The sequence below is a fragment of the Mus pahari genome, chromosome 5, assembly GCF_900095145.1.
Source record: "Mus pahari chromosome 5, PAHARI_EIJ_v1.1, whole genome shotgun sequence".
Taxonomy (NCBI): Eukaryota; Metazoa; Chordata; class Mammalia; order Rodentia; family Muridae; genus Mus; species Mus pahari.
In genome coordinates this window covers 45582269-45599684 of record NC_034594.1, presented here as the reverse complement: position 1 = coordinate 45599684, position 17416 = coordinate 45582269, and the positions used below count along the sequence as shown (strand labels likewise).

Here is a 17416-nt window from a genome sequence, read left to right as displayed (position 1 = left end):
TGGCAAAAATAGTATCTGTTTGGGCAATAAGATGTTACAGAAACAAACTTAATTATTTTGAAGAAATGTGCATATCTAAATGTTTCCTGCAAGTAAGGATTCAGGGAAGAGGTCTTGAGTGTCTCTACAGTGCCCTCACCTGCTTGGGAGACAGGCTATGAAGATCTGCAATGATAATGGCAGGGGAGGATGTGAGTACTGGCTTCTCTGTTCCTTCTGGCTTCCTAGCTCGGGCTGGGCTGCAGCTCTGTGGTTGGCCCGTGGCAGGAAATATGTCTGTTGGGGCAGCTGTTGGCTCTGGCTGAGCCTCAATGAATGTCACAGATCGCTTCTGATCAACTGTAAGTAAGAGGCAAACCAATAGGCAGGAGAGAATTGACTACTTAATAATGGCATGAACTAGTGATTCATCATAAAGACATTGCTGGTTTGCAGTAAGTGAGATCCAGTAGGTCAATTTTATGTATTTTGATTTCACCTTCTTATATAGAATAGGAGTGAAGAGATAAAAATCATTTCTACATGAGTGTCCTAAAATACTATTAGCAAAGGTTAACTTATCATAATGACCCTCCTAGTGATGGTCCTACAACTAAAAAGCCCAAAGAATTATTCTCTGTGCTTTTGACTTTAGTAAGACAGAATATTCTAGTTCCTGGATTGAGTAGGAAAACTACAGCCTTTTGTTTTATATTCAAGTTCAAAATATTAACATTTACCTTGGGTTCTTCCATTTACCTAGATTCACTGGGAATGGGGAAAGATTGGGAAAGATGAGGGAAAAAAAGTAGTAAAGTTTCCTGCAATACTTATCCTAAGACCTCTCTAAAGGTGGGCTTATTGCATCAACTCAGTTTCTGCAGGATCTGAAGGAACCCAAGAGGCCTCCCTCACCAGATGGTTTTGTTTTAGGTTGAATGCTCCTGCGAGTGGTAGACAATCGAGCTCCATGACGGTTTCTGGGTTCAGTTTGAGTCTTCTGCCTTGATAGGAGAGGGCGTCTTAGCTGAAGAAAATAGATAAAAATAAAACTGGCAAGAAAGTCCAACTGTCTGGGAACAACAGACACAGTGGGGTCAGGTGACTCTGACTCAGCTGTCCTACCTCTTCCTTCCTGTAGCCTTGGAACATTAATGGTTGTGAAATGCCAAATTTGAGAATTTCAGTGGCTAGGAAACCAGAAATAATGCCCAATGCCTGACCTTTGCACACCAGAAGCTATTGCTGAACATATCTCAACTCTCAGAGAAATACATTAAGAAACCTGAGCCTCTAGTAAAACATTAGACTCAAGAAGCACCCACAGATGCAGCAGGCAGCACTTCACTCAGATTTTTATTTACAAAATAATATGTGAGCCAGGAAAGTGGGTGCACCTGGAATCCTAGTACTTGGAAAAGTGAGGCAGGAGGATTACCTGTGACACCAGCTTGGACTCTATATGAAACCCTATCTGGAAATTGAGAAATAAGAGATGAGAAAAGAGAGGTGTGAGGGGGAGAAGGAAGAGGGAGCAGAATGGGAAGGAGAGACCGCTGAGAAATAGAGGAGTCTCATCTAAGGAAACCAGTCCTCTACTTCCACTCCCAGGCTGGCATTAAACTCCCAACCCCCCTCCCTCAACCTCCTAATGTGGGAACGTGGGTATGCACCACAGCACCCAGCTGGGAAAAAAAAAAAAGATCTTCTGTTTCAGTATTAAATTAAATCCGGGTCTCAGAGTAAGGAAGAACCTGTTTTTGTCTCTCCATAAAAGATGATGTCCAGTGAACTGTGTAACAGCAAGCGTAAGCTCTGCCAGTGAGTTTGGCAGGGAAAGAAGCTTGCCAAATGGAGAACAAGAAGACCCATTATAAGTCCCATGTCCCTTAGCAAAAAGTCAGCTTCCCAGAACAACAGCTTCACATTTGAAATAGAATCCTCATATGCCCAGCTTGCCCAAGAACTTACCATGTTTAAGGCTGCTGTACACTGCTTATTTCAGGCTAGAAGGCCAATTGTAATCTTAATAAACATTAGTAACCATGTGGTTCTTCCACCATACAGGATGACTCTCTAAGCACTTCAGGGTCTTCTTACCTGCCTCAGGCCCCTCTTCCTCCCCAGTGGCTGCTGTAGGAGGACATTCTGCTGGCCAGGTTCACTCTGTATACTTGCCACCCTGCCAAGCATCAACAGCATTAGTCTACCATGGACACAGTGCAGAGGACCATTCTTTGATGAGTGTTAGCCAAAACCACTTATATGGAACAGTCACTTCAAAGATACCATTATCTTTGAAGGATGGTTGGGAAAGAGTCCCTGGGGTAGGTTTTTTTTGTTGTTGTTTTGTTTTGTTTTTAAAGGCTTGGAAAGGAGGACACGTCCTTGTAGCCCCAAGCTCTCAAAATTGAGATTCTATTTTCAATGGCTGATACTGTTGTCTATCATTCAGCTGGACGCTGGTTCAATAACACCCCTGGTTTGGGAGCCATCAAAAGGCTTAGCATGTCATATTCTAATCTCAATTTTTTTTTCCAAGGGGAATGGAAACGCTGGCAACAAATACACACAAACGATTCTGTCACACGGATGGGAACACCTGTTTCCAAACTTCCAATTTAAATGAAAATAAGATGGACAAATATTAAACACATCAGACACAGAATCCATTTGGGTGAAGGGACACATTCAACACATGTTTGCAGCCTGAAGTCTCTGTGACAGCTCGGCAAATCGGTAGTCACGTGGGCAGAAAATTGAAATACATTTGAAAGTTCTTTTAGGCTCAAAAGGCTGGCAAAGTAAACTATCAGGACAACTCAATTAGCTGCACTCCAGCAAAGTGTGCAGTCGATGAAAGGAGTAGTCTGCTCCTCCCAAATTTACTGTGTATGTGTGTCTCTGGTAAGCAAAGATGACTTCTGGCAGGGTCTGATACTTTAGTGTTGGGTGAATCTGAACATACTGAGAAGGGCCATGATCCTTTTTCATTCTCCATGCATGTGTCATAGATATCTACAATGGAAGAGAGAATGAAAAGAGAGATAACACTGTGCCCAGATGACGTTTTAATTCTGTGGTTGATGTCAATGTGATTAATTGATTTATGGTTAAGTAACATCTTTGCCTTTGCAAAAGGAGAGTCATCTACAGATATTGCTAGGGTAAAACATCCCACAGAAGAACCCAGTCAGCAACTGTCCAGGAAAAAAAAAAAGAAAATGATTATATCTATACATTCCTATTTTTATCATATGCTATATAAATACTTCATTGCACTTTTAGTAAAAGAAATTAGCAGCAAGATGGGCATTCAGATGCTTCTCGGGTTGGTGTAGTCAAAGCTACTGTTTATTTAAAGTCCAACTCCTATTTTCCCTAGAAGAAAAAGCAATGATTTTCAATAAGATCTGCCAAACTTTCTATAAAATAGGGATATGATTACAGCATCTGACTGATGTATGCGACACAAAATTCTTCAAAGAGTACCAAAAAAAGGAGGTGTTTAAAATTTCTTTGCTTCCCCAAAAATCAAGCTCAAAGGATTGATGTACATTATCTTTATGCCTTTGTAGCATGTGGGAAGGACATCTAGGCTAAAGAAACACTACAGCACATTCTGATAATCAATTCAGACTATGTTGCTGGCATGTCTGAAATGACATCTCCTTATTAATTATCCACTTTAACACGTATCTGTTAAGTTGGAAAGCACATATATGCACACAAGTAGAAACACATTTCTTCCAATACCAAGCGAAGCTACCATTGGAATGGATTCTTCATTGACATCTAGATGTTACCTCAGTTCCCTTGGCCATAAAGGGAGGTTGATACTTACCAACTACCTCCCATTAAGGTAGAGAAAAGAAGTTAGTTGATGGGAAATGGTTTGTATATGGAGAGTGGCATAAATAGCATGCTTTCTTGTTTTACATTTGCTGTTCGTAATGAGTTTATTGCTTCTAGGATACTAACAGGAACTAGGTAATACATTTTGTAAATATTTGGACAGAGAAAATGACTAGGAGGCAGTCCTCTTGTCTCATCTTTATTTAGTAATCGGAGATTGTGAGGAAAAAATGGTGCAAGAAAAGAAAGAAAAAAACATATTACTTGGAGAGTTAAATGTCACAACATAACAGTAATTTCATGATGGTTATTCCATGAGGAAGAAAATGAGCCTCAACATTTCTCTATGGACAGAGAGGCTTATAGCTGAAAAATCTATCAAGTTTCTCTAGAAATCAGCTGTTCTATGTAAACAATATAGGAATGTATACAGCAAAGATGAAATTACAGAACATGTTTCTGGAACATACCTCAGGCAATAAATTATACTTGCCTTAGAAATATGATGCTGACATTTGTATTTGCCACATCAATGAATTAAGTCATATAAATAATAAACAGCTAAAAAGCTAACTATGAATGTAATGTAGGACAATTTTCATTTCTTGGAGTTTATTTTGAACTGGAACTTTATATAAAAATTACCTTCAATTTAGATTCTGTACTTCATATAATATAACATTTCAGCTATTTGTTGGAACCAGGTGAAAGCCAAACTCTTTGTGCTAAGAGCCTTTCTGTATTATGTTCTGTTTTCTATTTTAAATTTCTGAGGTAGTCCCATCCAGAGTCTGCCAGAACTGGAATAATCAAAATTAGTTTCCTCATCGGGGAGCTACTCCATTTTATTGGATACTCTCAACATTTTACAAGTACTTCAGTAGGCAGCTGAATCCTTTTGAATAACTGAAATATCTATCTCGTATATTACAAAAAATACTGAGAATTTGAGATGAGGTCAAGGTTTGTCAGAGCAGTGGATCGAATGCTAAGACCTTTATCCTAGACTGAATCCTGAATTCTTGAAAGCTTTAATTGTAAGAATAGCAGCTGATTTCTGTGGCCTTAACCAAGCAGGGCAGAACAATAAGTGTCAAAGCTAATAAAAGTTTCTAAATTTATTTAGAAACAAATGTGTATGGGTGTGTGTGTGTGTGTGTGTGTGTGTGTGTGTGTGTGTGTGTGTGTGTATGTGTGTATGTGTGTGTGGCCCTGGCTGTCATGGAATTAGCTTTGTAGATCATTCTTGAACTCCGAGATCCCTCTGCTTCAGGAGTGCTTCGATTAAAGGGAAGTGCTGCCCCCAGCACCACCCAGCCCAAACTTTCCAGATTTTAAACTCACAAAGTGCAATGCATAAGTGAGCAGTCCTTTGTTGTAGAGGGGCGTGGTCGCTGTCTGTTACCCCAGCTGGCATCTGGATTGTGCCATCCACCTGCTGCAGCCTCTCTAGTGCTAAGGCTCCTTGACAGGCCCATGCTGGCCCACTTTTCCTTCTCCCTGTGTTTCTGAGTTGTTGAAAATATCACTTTGGCAAATGATAATAAGATCCAGATTTTAGAAAAGAAAACTCAAACAGGGTGCAGTAGAGTCATGATTTAAATAGTCTTCAAAAACTAGTTGTCGTTTATAATTCAAAGAAATAATTTATAAGGTAGGGAAATTTAAGTAATAGTAGGCATTCTGACAAAGATTACCTCTTTTTACAGTTATAGCATGATGGTCTGGCTCGAAGTGTTTACATATGTGTGTGTTTCCTAACATGCCTGATAGTATTTCTTTAAATAAGAGTTATGTAAACAAGGAGCCATTCAGTAATATAAGGGCAAGTAAATTATAAAAAGTAAACTATGTATTGTAGCATATATCACTTAAATAAAAAGTTAAGCAGAAGCAACAGATGATAACACTCCCAAGGTATTCAATTGGTGTGCTTTTATTGCTTCTTTCTGTACTTTTGACTTCAGCTTTAATTTAGTTATAGGACTCTAGAAGTGGGACATAAGACATGACACAGGCATCTATCCTGAGTGACAGCCTTGTGGTGGGAACTCTCATCAAGTAATGCTAAAGGGGCATCAGGCAGACAGCAGAAAAGCAAGCAGAGGGCCGAAGCTTCCTCCTCCTCTTTGCAAAACAATCATTGCTTAAAGTTTATATAGCCATCAGAGCACCCAAGAAAATATATTTTAAGTGCTACAGAAGCTCAGATCAGATTGTAGGGAATAACTGGATTTTTGGACATCTTGGGAGAAACAACTTAGCAATGGCAAAGAGCACATCTATGTGTCGCAGTGCATGTCTTGGCTCTGCCTTTTCAGCTTCATTGTAGGTTGGTGGAATCTTCCTTGTACTTGAATGGGACCTGGCAAGGTTTCATGCCTTTATGGCTACATATGAGCATGAGGTGGGTCATACTACATAGGTTGTTATCTCATCTAGACTACAGTCCTGCTCAAACATGGACTGCATTCTTAATTTTTATGAGAATAAAATGGCATGACCATTTTTTTTTAAATTAAGAGTTCACCATCGACTCCTACTTTTAAACTATGCCAACACATCTGAACAAAATCCAGTTCTTAACTATTAACATCCAGCCTGAAGGACTTCAACTTCTCTAGATCTCTATTATTCCATATGTCCATATGCGTGTTTGAGGGACCTCTACAATGAGCTTTTATATTGTGTAGAGCAGGGTTCTCCAGAGAAGAAAAAAAATCTTCCATGGAATTTTCACTTATATTATTAATTCCCAATGGAAGTTTTAAGAAATGGAACCAGACAGAAAACAATGTTTCTGATAGGCAGTTTGGTGGCTGGGTCTTTAAAGGGAATGCATTTGTGCAATTTAGTAAAAAAATCTTAGAAGTTTCCAATTGGTGTGTAAATTTTTATTTTGAGTTCCCAACCACTTATCTGGTTATCTTGTTCTCTTCCTTACCTTGACTGCTCAGTCCAACTTGCTTCTTTTGTTTAAGACACGTGGCCTGTCAGAAGCAAACTTCTAAAAAAGTTAAGCCACAAAATAAGGGGGTGGGCTTGGCAGGGCTACTACACTCCTTCTTCTTTGCCTCTCAGTTAGCTTGGCTTAGATGTTCTTCAGGAGAACACTGAGTGTACCACAGATCCTAAATACAAGAGTGTTTGTTAAAGGTAATGCACATGGTTACTGCCTCTCTATTTTTGGATTTTATTCATGTGCCTAAAGAATTCTTGTGCGGAAAAGTAAGAAAGCCTGCCAACGAAATATCTAAAAAGGTGCCATTTCATAAAATCCCCTCTTTAGTAAATGCCTAGATTTCCTCTGCTCCAAAGAGAGCTTGCTGACAAAATGCCAGGCAGCATATAGCAGAGATAGATGTGCTCCTGGCTGGAGGGACGCCGCCAAGTTAATGAAATTGTTGCAGAATCCACAGCAATTTGTTCACATTTCTTACTGTCTATGGCTGCACTTAGTGACGAACACCAAGGACCAGAGGGAAAGAGCAAGAGCAGCGACAACAGACCAACAACAGCTGGTTTAAGATGCTCATCAACATGCTGACATGATTGACTCCTCCGAAGATGAGCTCTCTGACTCTGGCTCTGAACTCATCCTCGAACCTAGCACAGACATGGAGCTTTCTCCTTGTGCAGTGGATGCAGCGCAAACTGAATCAGCTCAATAGCTCCAGTCGTTTGAATCCTGAGCTCGCTAGAGAAGGCCAAGTCTTTCAGAGAATTAATAAAAACAAACTCTGCCCCTGTCTCCTCTTGCACACACTGGATGGTGGCTTACATTAGCAGAAGCAGAATAATCTGGACTAATTAGAATGCTCTCAGCACAAAGCTATCGAAATCAAAGCCTGACTAATGCTTTCTATCCTTAATGAGCCCCTGATCTTGCCTTCTAAAATTAAGGTTTCCATATGTAATTTTAAGCATTGAACAGTTACATCTTTCAAAGCATCGCTGCCCCTCCTAGATTTTGAAAGCTCTGCAGACACTTTGAACAGTTAAGGAAAACCTTCTCCAGAATCTTGTTTCTCAATATGCTTTGTCCTACGACTCCTGCTAATTAATGTTGGACTGTGCAGAACTTGCACATTTACCAATAAGAGACTAATCTGTCCAAACAAAGGGCTCGCAAACACAAATGAATGTCATGAGTTATGAATCCAGTTTGAAAAAAAAATAGACCTGATGATGGACTAAATTTCCCATTTTCGGTTGCAGAAGAAAATGTGAAATCCAAACAAGATGCAAAGAAAACAAAAGACCTGTCACAGGAACGGCCTCTCAACATTTCCTCATCTTTGTGATAAAGCAATAAACACAAGGATATTGTACTCATTCTAGAATGCAGCCCTAGGACTGCTTTCTCTTGACATGGGACAGAGACACTCTAGTGATGGACAAGAAGCATTGCCCCTAATGAGGATTAGTTGAGAGGTGTCAATCAACAGCACAAGATTAGGAATGTTTGACGTGGTTTATCTGAGTGTTAAAGGTGCAGTACCCCTTTCTGAAGGCTTAAGCAAATAGTCTAGGAATAATGTCTCCATTGTATCACTTCTCTCCCTACTCATGCAGGGTAGTTTGCATTTGGTTTGTCGTGGCAAGTTTTTGAGTCATCTTTGTGCTAGAAGCAATATTCTTTATGTGTGCTTGAACAGGCTACAGGAGCAACACGTCAAGCAGCATGGGACAAAGAGAAGCAAGCACACCAGCTGCAGTGACATTGCTATCCTCAAACATTGCTGCTTTCTTGCCATCTGTGGTATTAGCTAGAAACTCTGACTTGGTTGAGGGCAGGGGCTCCCTGAGAGGGAGTTGTTCTCAAAAGGTCCCCCCAAATCAATTCTCAATGAACCTCAGTGTGGACACGAATGATTAGGTGGGAGCAATTTAATGTTTCATATAGTAAACTTTGGGGGGAGGTGTTGGGTATTGGACCCCGAGTCTAGCACATGTTAAACACATGCTTTACCACTGAACTACACCCCTAGCCCTTGGTATAGTGAATATTTTAGATGTCCATTAGACATGCCTTGTGGAGAATTCTATTGTTGCTGTTGTTTTAATTGAGGTTTTTAGACTATTTGTGATCTCTGGACCTGTAAAGAAGGAGGGTTTGCTACACCTTTGACTTCCAGGCTCATGAGTTCATGAACAACAACGGGCGAGGGATGGAAAGAGATACCAAGACGGGCAATAGAAGACGGAGGAGACAGAGAGACAGAGGTGACAGGGAACAGCTAGTTTCCCAGCACAGACACCAATAGACAGGTAGCTTTGACACTGTACCTAGAGAGGCTGCCCTCGGCGGCCAGGCCCTGGGAGTCATCGAGGACATTAGGTTCACTGCAGGAGGGGTAGGGAGATGAAGCATTTAGGGATAGAAAATGCAAAAAGAAAAAATAAAAAGAAGAAAAACAAAAACAGGAAAAGGGAGGCATGCAATTTTCTGTTTCCAAGAACTGAAAATAAGTTTAACAGAACAAGGAAGGAAAAGGAGACAGTCAACCATTTCACCTTGTGCTGGGTTTGTCAAGACATAGGACTCAAGGCAATGGGGGAAGGAAAGACTTCCGATGGGTACGACTCTCAGAGGAGTGGTCTGTTTATTTGGTCAAGAGTTAAAATGAGCTCCAAATGGACACATGAGCTCGGAAATGCATAGCAGAGTAGATCTGTAGAAGATGCATCTATGATTTCGTTGGTAGCCATTTGGCTAGGTGGTTATTATTTTTATCTTATCTTATGGACAAAGTATTTCAATGACCAGACCTCACATTTTCTTATACTCCCTAACATTACCACACAGAAACCACTTACCAGAAATGTCCACAATCAAAGTCTGGAAACTAATGCCATTAAGGAAAGCAAAGAAAGAGCCCAATTTCCCCTGCTAATTTTGCAATGAAAATATCACTAACAAACTGAAGGTATCTTCAACAAGTTACAAGGAACTCACATTTACCTCTCTATTCTATATTCTCTAGTGACTGAATTGTAACTGTAACAAAAGCCTGCCATTTGGTGAGCAAATAATAGTTTATCCATATATCTGGATGCAGCTGAACTGATATTTGTGAATGCAAGCTGTGCTATATTTTTTCTACTTTCTTCTCAGGCCTAGCACTGATCTAAGCAACCATAATGCCTTTAATATGTATATATTAAGTTGCAAAGAGATAAGCATCTACAAAACTAAGGGGACTATTCCCAAAGAACTGACTGTAAACCACGTCTGTGTCCCCCGGAGGAGGATCGCTATTTTGTAATGGACAAAGACAGTGCTCCCTTCTCCAGTTTTCCAAAATGTAATTCAATAACAAAATGGTTTGCTCTAGTATCTTTGCTTTTTTTTGTTTGTTTGTTTTAACTTTTGGTATACGTTTATACTAGATAAAAATTTTCCCTGAAAATAAATTGATCTCTTATGCACACAGAAAGAATTAGTAGTTTGACTTATTTTGAATAGCTCAAAACCTATGATTAAAATTCCTATTCTAGTTTTATTCTCAAGATGAACATGCAGAGAATTATCAACTAAGAATAAATTAATGTTACCAACATTAACTGTTTAATGTTACCTTTTTTGGGACTCATTGTTTGGCTCTTTGGTTATATATCTTATTTATAAAATCATTTCTGCATAAAGGGAAATTACCAATGTGAACTATTTATTGAGTGGTTTGGGTGTTATATAGTCACTCCTGTATCTAAATCAGCTTAATTTTAACACAATCCTATGTCCCTATGAATAGTATACTCTGTGTGTGAATTGTGCTACCATGAGCCTATGGGTACTAAAATAAGCAACAACAGTTGGGGATACAGCTCAGTTGCCTAGCATGCACAAAGCTATATGCTGAATCCTAACATTACAAAACATAAAATAAAACTCTCAAAATCAGTCATCACCAATTATCTGAAATGAAAATATTAGTTGTTAAAAAAGATGAACTTTCATGTTGATATTTTCGATTATCATTTTATCTAAAATAAGTAAAATTCAAATATGAGTGTTTATTTAAGTATAAATTGCAGTTTTGATTCATATATTATTGTTTTCTTCAAGTATAAAAGGTTTAAATGACTAAGAGCCCCTGGATGGATTTTTTTAAAAATTACATTCTTATATTGCAGATAACACTAAAAGAAAATGCTTTAAGCGGTTTCATCATTGAATCTTAGAGTTATTAGTACAAGAGTTCCCTTTCACATCATTTTAGCCTACCTCAGCTCATAGCCGGGGAAACTGAGAGCTGTATTTAAGAAGCCTGCCCATGGTCCACACAGTGACAGAGGTATATTTTCTGCTTGGTGAAGCATCCCTACTTGCAGTTGAACATGAAGGATACGGCTAAATGCCCAGAGTATCTAGTAAAGTGCTTTACTCTTGCCAAATACTCATTATCCTGCCTGATGATAAACCTGACATACTGACCAGAAGAGAAGGATCATATTTCTATTTATGAATATCTCAGTGAAAGCCAATACTTGGACCTGAAGGTGTGGTCTTATTTCGAAGCTTGGCTTAGAAATATACAACTATTACCCATAGGCACCGACTTGAAAATGCTTTGTTGTACAGTTTCTCTAGAGACATCACCCATCCTTCCTTCTCCTCATGTCTTTATAGGATAATGTGGGTGTATTTGGCCACCCCCCCCCAAGTGCAGACTATAAGAAAGTTAAAGCCCTTTACCTTTGACTGGGTAACATGCCCACCTCAGCCTGAGGTGCAGACATGCTGGAGACATGGCTGGAGAACCGCCTCCGTCCAATGGTGCTCAGGAGACAAGCTTCCTGTTCACTTACCACACTGGGCATGCTTACAGAGTCATCTGCAAGTGGGGAAGAGATCAAGAGTTACAAAACCATGGCACCTATCAAATAACTCCACCCAAAGCTGTACTTCATTTCCTTCCCTGTATCAGGTACAACCTCAGGGCTGTCTCTAAGGCTAAACAATCATAGCTGTCTTTGTACATATAAAAACTTATACCTGAGGTGAAGCAATAATAACTCTTCATGGCTACACATTTCCTACCCTCTCATAACAGAACAGCCTTCACAAAACATACGTAAACTTCTTATTTTTCTCAAAATAAACCAACGTGTACCTTCAAATTAAAGATTTCAGAAAAGCTGGACTGTACATATGCATTTAACGACTATTGTAGGAATTATTTCAATTGGGAGTTTATTTTTTGAATGAGTCAATTACATTTATTTGACATTCAACAATTTCCAGCCTGTTGTGGGAAGGAATATTTCAGATATTTTAGGAAAAAAATGTTTGAAAACTGTAACATCCTGAAGTAAGTCCTTATTTTAAGCTAAAATTTAAAGAGGCCGTGTCCCCAGAGAAGCAGAAATTAATAAGCCCCAATCCATGAAAGTTAGCTCTGTTACAGTATTTATGTCAAGCTGACCTCAAGCTAAATGACCTATATGGTTTGTTACTAAACCATATAAACTTCAATAAACAAATTTTGTGGTTTTGCAAATGTATGTTACCATGTATTGTCATCTAATACTATTAAAAAGTATATTTTCAATAAAATTGTAAATATAAAAATTGCTATAAATTTTAAGTCTTTATACAATGACTTGAGCTGAGTCTTAGCATACTCCCTTTGTAGTGTGTTTACAAAGAAATTAAAAAATATGGAAAACATGATAGAATGCATTGAACTACTTCTACAAAAGCTTTTCCTAGATCCTCATTGTCATTTGAGCTTGTGTCTTTTAGCATCACTTTATCATTTGTTTGCTCATTAAGCAGGTTGTTTTCCTTTATTACTCCTTTTAAGTGCTGTTTGTAAATGCTACCTTTTCTATATTATCTATTCTTTCTAATACCATAGATGACAAAGAACATCTTTTTCATGATTTCTTGTCCTACACCAGCTAAGTCTTAATACATGCATCTATGGTTGGAAAACCAGTTTCAGTTAAAACAGTTAATCTTGCCTTCATAAATTCTCTATATAAACTAATGCTCACCCACATCACAACCGTAATGCATAAGATAACTGTGACATCTGAGAGAGGTATTAGCAAAAGTCTACATGCCTTCTGATCCCCCCCCCCCCAGCTACATGAGTATTGAGTTCCACCCAAGGATATCTCTGTTTACATCTTCTCTACTTTTCTTCCATAACTCCTTCCTCATGTCTAGGCCAACTTCTTATTCACAAAGTTACCTGAACATAGCGTTAGTCTTAGGAATCATAGGTGCCATCATTTCCCATCATTGAAAAGATCTTGGTAGATACTCTTCCATGCATTAAAGAAAAGTAGACTTTGCTTGAAGTTTCATACAGGAATCAGATCTTACTGCTCATTTTTGCTATTACAAAACAGTCAGTGGTAGAGTATTTCCCAGTGTCTAATAAGGATGAAATCCTGAGTTCAGTCCCCAGCACCACCAATCCCAACAATTAAATAAGATGAGATGGACTCTTTTCAATTAGAATGGCAGGGACCCAGTGTGCTGACTCCTGGCATGATCATGCTGTAATCTCAGCACTCAGTGGTAGAGACAGAAGGATCAGATATTCAAAGTTATCAGCAATAGAGGGGATAGAAGGCCAGCTTGGCTCTCTTGATATTTTTGGCTCAAATGAAAATAAAGGAAAAGATTTAGAAAGTAAACTTCTCATTTTAGTCTCTTACACTGTACAACTCTGGTTGTGTGTTCGTGAGAAGTCACCAGGTATCTACTTATAAGATGTTTATAATATGATTACCACCTTACATAACTTACCCCCAAACTAAATTTGCAAACATTAGTAAGAAGTATTTTGACAAAGCATGCATTTCTTTTTCCATCTTATACATCACTGTAAGGGGGAACATCAGAATACTCTTATTCATCTTTGTTAATTAAAATTCTAAGCTCAACTTCCATTTCTCCTATTTATGTATAGTGAGGGGGCCTTTTGTGGGTTCTGTTTGGTATAGAGGAGCTCTCTTGGATATTATTCTCAACTTTAAAGGTACATCTGTTCAATAAGCATTATATAAGAACATCTAAAAACACAAGTCAAAGATAACCAATGCAGTTTAAGAAGCCCCATATATGATGGAGTCATTTAATGGAAACTCACCAGTTTTTTTTTGCTTTTAAACCCTACCTTGCTTAAGCATCCATGTGCAGCCTTTATAGATCTGCTGTCTTTTTGCAACAGTAAATCTTTAGCACACACATTAGAAGTTCCTGGGATAAATGCATTACAGGAGAACCTCTACACTCAAATTTAAGTTGTTTCCCTTCAGGCATCCTCTTAATTTCATCCTGGTTGCTATAGACAGCTGGTGTTTTCTGAATATCACATACATATGCTTACCATTTTTCTTTGACAAATGGGACCTTGTGAGGGCTGGCCATTCCTCTAGCCTGGATGCCCAGGCGAGTTTAAATGAAATTTCTAGGGAAAGGTCAGACACATACTTTCCCTTTGAATGTCCAAGGATATCAACTGCATTTTGAAGCCTCTTTAAAAAATGAATGACCATGGGGGCAGTCCTGGAAGTGGCTAGAAGGCAGACATCTTTCCTAGACCCTCGCTAGCATGGCCAGGTGGGCCATATTGCTTGCCTAGGTTCTGCTTTGTGACCTACTTTCCTCGTCCTCCTCATCGGTCCGACTGAGGGTGTCTTGGGAAGCCTGTTGGGATGGTTCACTGTCCTGCTCCCAGACAGTGCCTGTGCCTGTGTTGGAGCGAGACATGGTGGCCAGGCTCAGGCGGTAGGCAGAGGTGGATGTGCCTACAGTGCTGATGGATGTCTTTCCTTGGTAGGCTGGGGTGGAGAGAACAAAAGAAGTGTAGGTTAAAAACAAATGTTTGTTTTGAAGTTCTCTTTGACCGGTTTTGTTTTGTTTTGTTTTGTTTTCTTTATAACTACAGTATCCCACACTAAGAAGTATTAAGATAAAGTTGCACAAGAAATTGAAGCAGGAAACAACAAAATCAGTATTGGCCACTGGTGTAACTCTATGTGAATAGCTTCCTTATGAAGGCCTGAAATCCTTACCAAAGAAAGGGAAAGGCTCCTGCAGTTTCTTTTCTTTGTGTGTTTATTTTTCATTTGCTAATAGTGTACCGCCCAATTTTGACTTGAATTGCCGATTTCAAAACCTTGGTTTTACTGTGACACCTGCATTGCCCACATCAGTATATTGGAATAATAAGGAAACTGGTAGCATTGCAATGAGCCTAAAATCAAAACCAGGGCACACAGCCAAGTTGTTCTCAGACTTCTTTTCTGCAGACAACAGCATGAAAAACTCCTCAGCTTTGTGGCCGACGACCTCACCAGAGTCTGTGGAATATCTGAATGGCAGTGTGTGAATATCACCAATATTGCACTTTTTAATGTTTTTTGTTTTGAACATATTGCAAACAACAGTAAACACTTTAGAAAGAAAAAAAAACCTCATACTTCTACATATGGGTGATGACTGCCCTCTAATGGTAAACAGTGATTTAATTTCCTCAAGGAAAGAACTGCAGAGTAAGCAATACAGACCCAAGGAGGGGAGGGGGGTGCTTTCAAATAGTTTGAAATACCTTTCTTTGTGAACTCCACTTAGCTCCTCCCCATTCTCTTTTGTGGAACATTAAGAGGGTTTAGAATCCAGAACATTCATCTAGTTCAAAGTCACCCACCAGCTTCATGTTTTCTGTATATAAGCTGTTTAACCTCTGAATGTCAGATTCCTCTCTTTTAAATTGGGCTTTGAAGGACACATTTGCAGACATTTGTGTGGATTAAAGGAAATAGCACCTGTGAAATTATAACAGATGCTGGATAAAGAGAATTCCTCTATCAAAAAGGGAATGAAAGTATGTAAAGACATTTTCCTCGTATTAAATATTTAAACTTAATCGCTAAAAAAATTAAAAAAAAATCAGGAAAAGAATGTAGCTAAATTCCCAAGACGGTCATTTGATATTTGTTTTATTGTTAGACTCGACCAGCATGATCAAATCTGCTGGTATATTAACATATTTCAGATACACATGGTTCCCCCAAAGAGCAGCGGGTTAGGCAGAGGATTATGAATCCCATCTGTCAGGTTCAAAGGACACCATGCATGCTTACCTGATCCACTGTGGACTGCCTCTTTCAGAATTTTCAGTTCGCTATTGAACTCTGCAATGAGAGAGCTCTTGCATAAAGGACGGGGGATGAAGCGCCGCTCCAGCTGGTCGGCGATGTGTTGCCGGGCTGAAAGCTCCTCGTGATTTTCTGCTGGTTGGGCCAATAGCTAAAACGAAGGTATTGCATGCTCAGGACCCTGTTTACCCATGTATGATGCCTACTGACATCATAGATACCGGAAGAACAGGAAGTAATGCATAGGAAGGGGCATGGCCCACACAATGTGATTATTTAGTGACTCTGCCCTAAGAAATCGGGGCATGAGAAGAGTAAAAGGATAGATAAATAATGGAAGGAAAAGGAAGCTTTAACTTTCCCATTTCCCCTCATGTTTCTTTAAGAGTAGATTTCAAATAATGCTACTGCCATGGGAACACATTCTCCAGAACATTCCATGGGGCCAGTTTTTTTTTTCTTCCATTTTTGAAAGCGACAGGGGTGATGAATGGGATGGAGATAGGTTTGGCAGACCTTAGTAGGTGAGAAGGTGCTGTGGATGTGAAATACTCTCTGGAGACTTGCTTGGGGTTGTTCCTCACTGAATTAGGTATTAACAGCCCCCGCTGACTGACCGCAGCAGCATGTATGTATCCTGTGTATTCCACGCACCCACCATGCACCCACCCACCCACGAACCCACCCAGCCCACAGTCCAGCCTTAGTGGAAAACCACATGTTCTTGCAGGAGCAGCGCTCCACACCTTGCATTGGATGAAAGGGCGTAAGAGAACGAAGATGGGTATCCGGGTGCGCACGATGAAGTCGAGGAAGTCCCACAGGGCCAGGCCGCCCACCTTCCGCAGAGCCATCTCCTTCACCTGAAGGCTCAGCCAGTACCACTGGCTGCCCAACTGCCTCTCGAAGCAGACGAGAATAACCTTGAGAGCTTCACAGCAGGAAGAGAGAAGAGAAGACTGAGGGGCTGGGCCTTAGAGGAACCCTGACCATAGCCACTGCTCTATGGCCTATAGGCTTTGTCACAGCAGCTTAATGGGACTGTCAGCCAGCGTATTGCTTACAACCCCAGCTAAAACACAACTGAAATAAAAAAGGTACACTGGCCTGACCAAGGAAGAAAAATAATGCCTTCATTAAAAAGGTGGCAAGTAGAATGGAATGAGAAACTTTTCTTCAAGTTTTTATTCCCGGTCTCACATAATAAGCTCTGCTCCCCCATCGTCTTCTGTGGTCCCTAACATCTTGTGTGTGTTTCTCTCCCGGTCTGAATTTTGTTTGAGCCTGACTTCTTATGCCTTTGTTTATGCCGGACTTCGGGGCTACTGAGCACCATTCTGGGCAACCCCTGTGTATACTCATTCTTTCTTTTCTTTTCTTTTCTTTTCTTTTTTTTCTTTTCTTTTCTTTTCTTTTCTTTTCTTTTCTTTTCTTTTCTTTTCTTTTCTTTTCTTTTCTT

At 39.7% G+C, this 17416-nt stretch overlaps 1 protein-coding gene across 6 annotated transcripts in view; it reads right to left on the bottom strand.

Annotated features, from left to right (window-relative positions):
- Positions 1 to 17416, bottom strand: part of Unc80 (unc-80 homolog, NALCN channel complex subunit) — a 194074-nt gene that overhangs the window by 4476 nt on the left and 172182 nt on the right. For 3 of the 6 annotated variants that reach the window (XM_021198105.2, XM_029538631.1, XM_021198104.2), the window contains 8 exons: positions 16704 to 16888; positions 15943 to 16108; positions 14458 to 14637; positions 11534 to 11672; positions 9124 to 9180; positions 2080 to 2161; positions 895 to 1006; positions 140 to 339 (listed from right to left, as the gene is read on the bottom strand). In XM_021198105.2, the coding sequence (XP_021053764.1) occupies positions 140 to 339; positions 895 to 1006; positions 2080 to 2161; positions 9124 to 9180; positions 11534 to 11672; positions 14458 to 14637; positions 15943 to 16108; positions 16704 to 16888 (1121 nt within the window). The remainder of the gene's footprint in view (positions 1 to 139; positions 340 to 894; positions 1007 to 2079; positions 2162 to 9123; positions 9181 to 11533; positions 11673 to 14457; positions 14638 to 15942; positions 16109 to 16703; positions 16889 to 17416) is intronic. The other 3 variants (XM_029538632.1, XM_021198106.2, XM_029538633.1) reach the window with 2 other exon arrangements.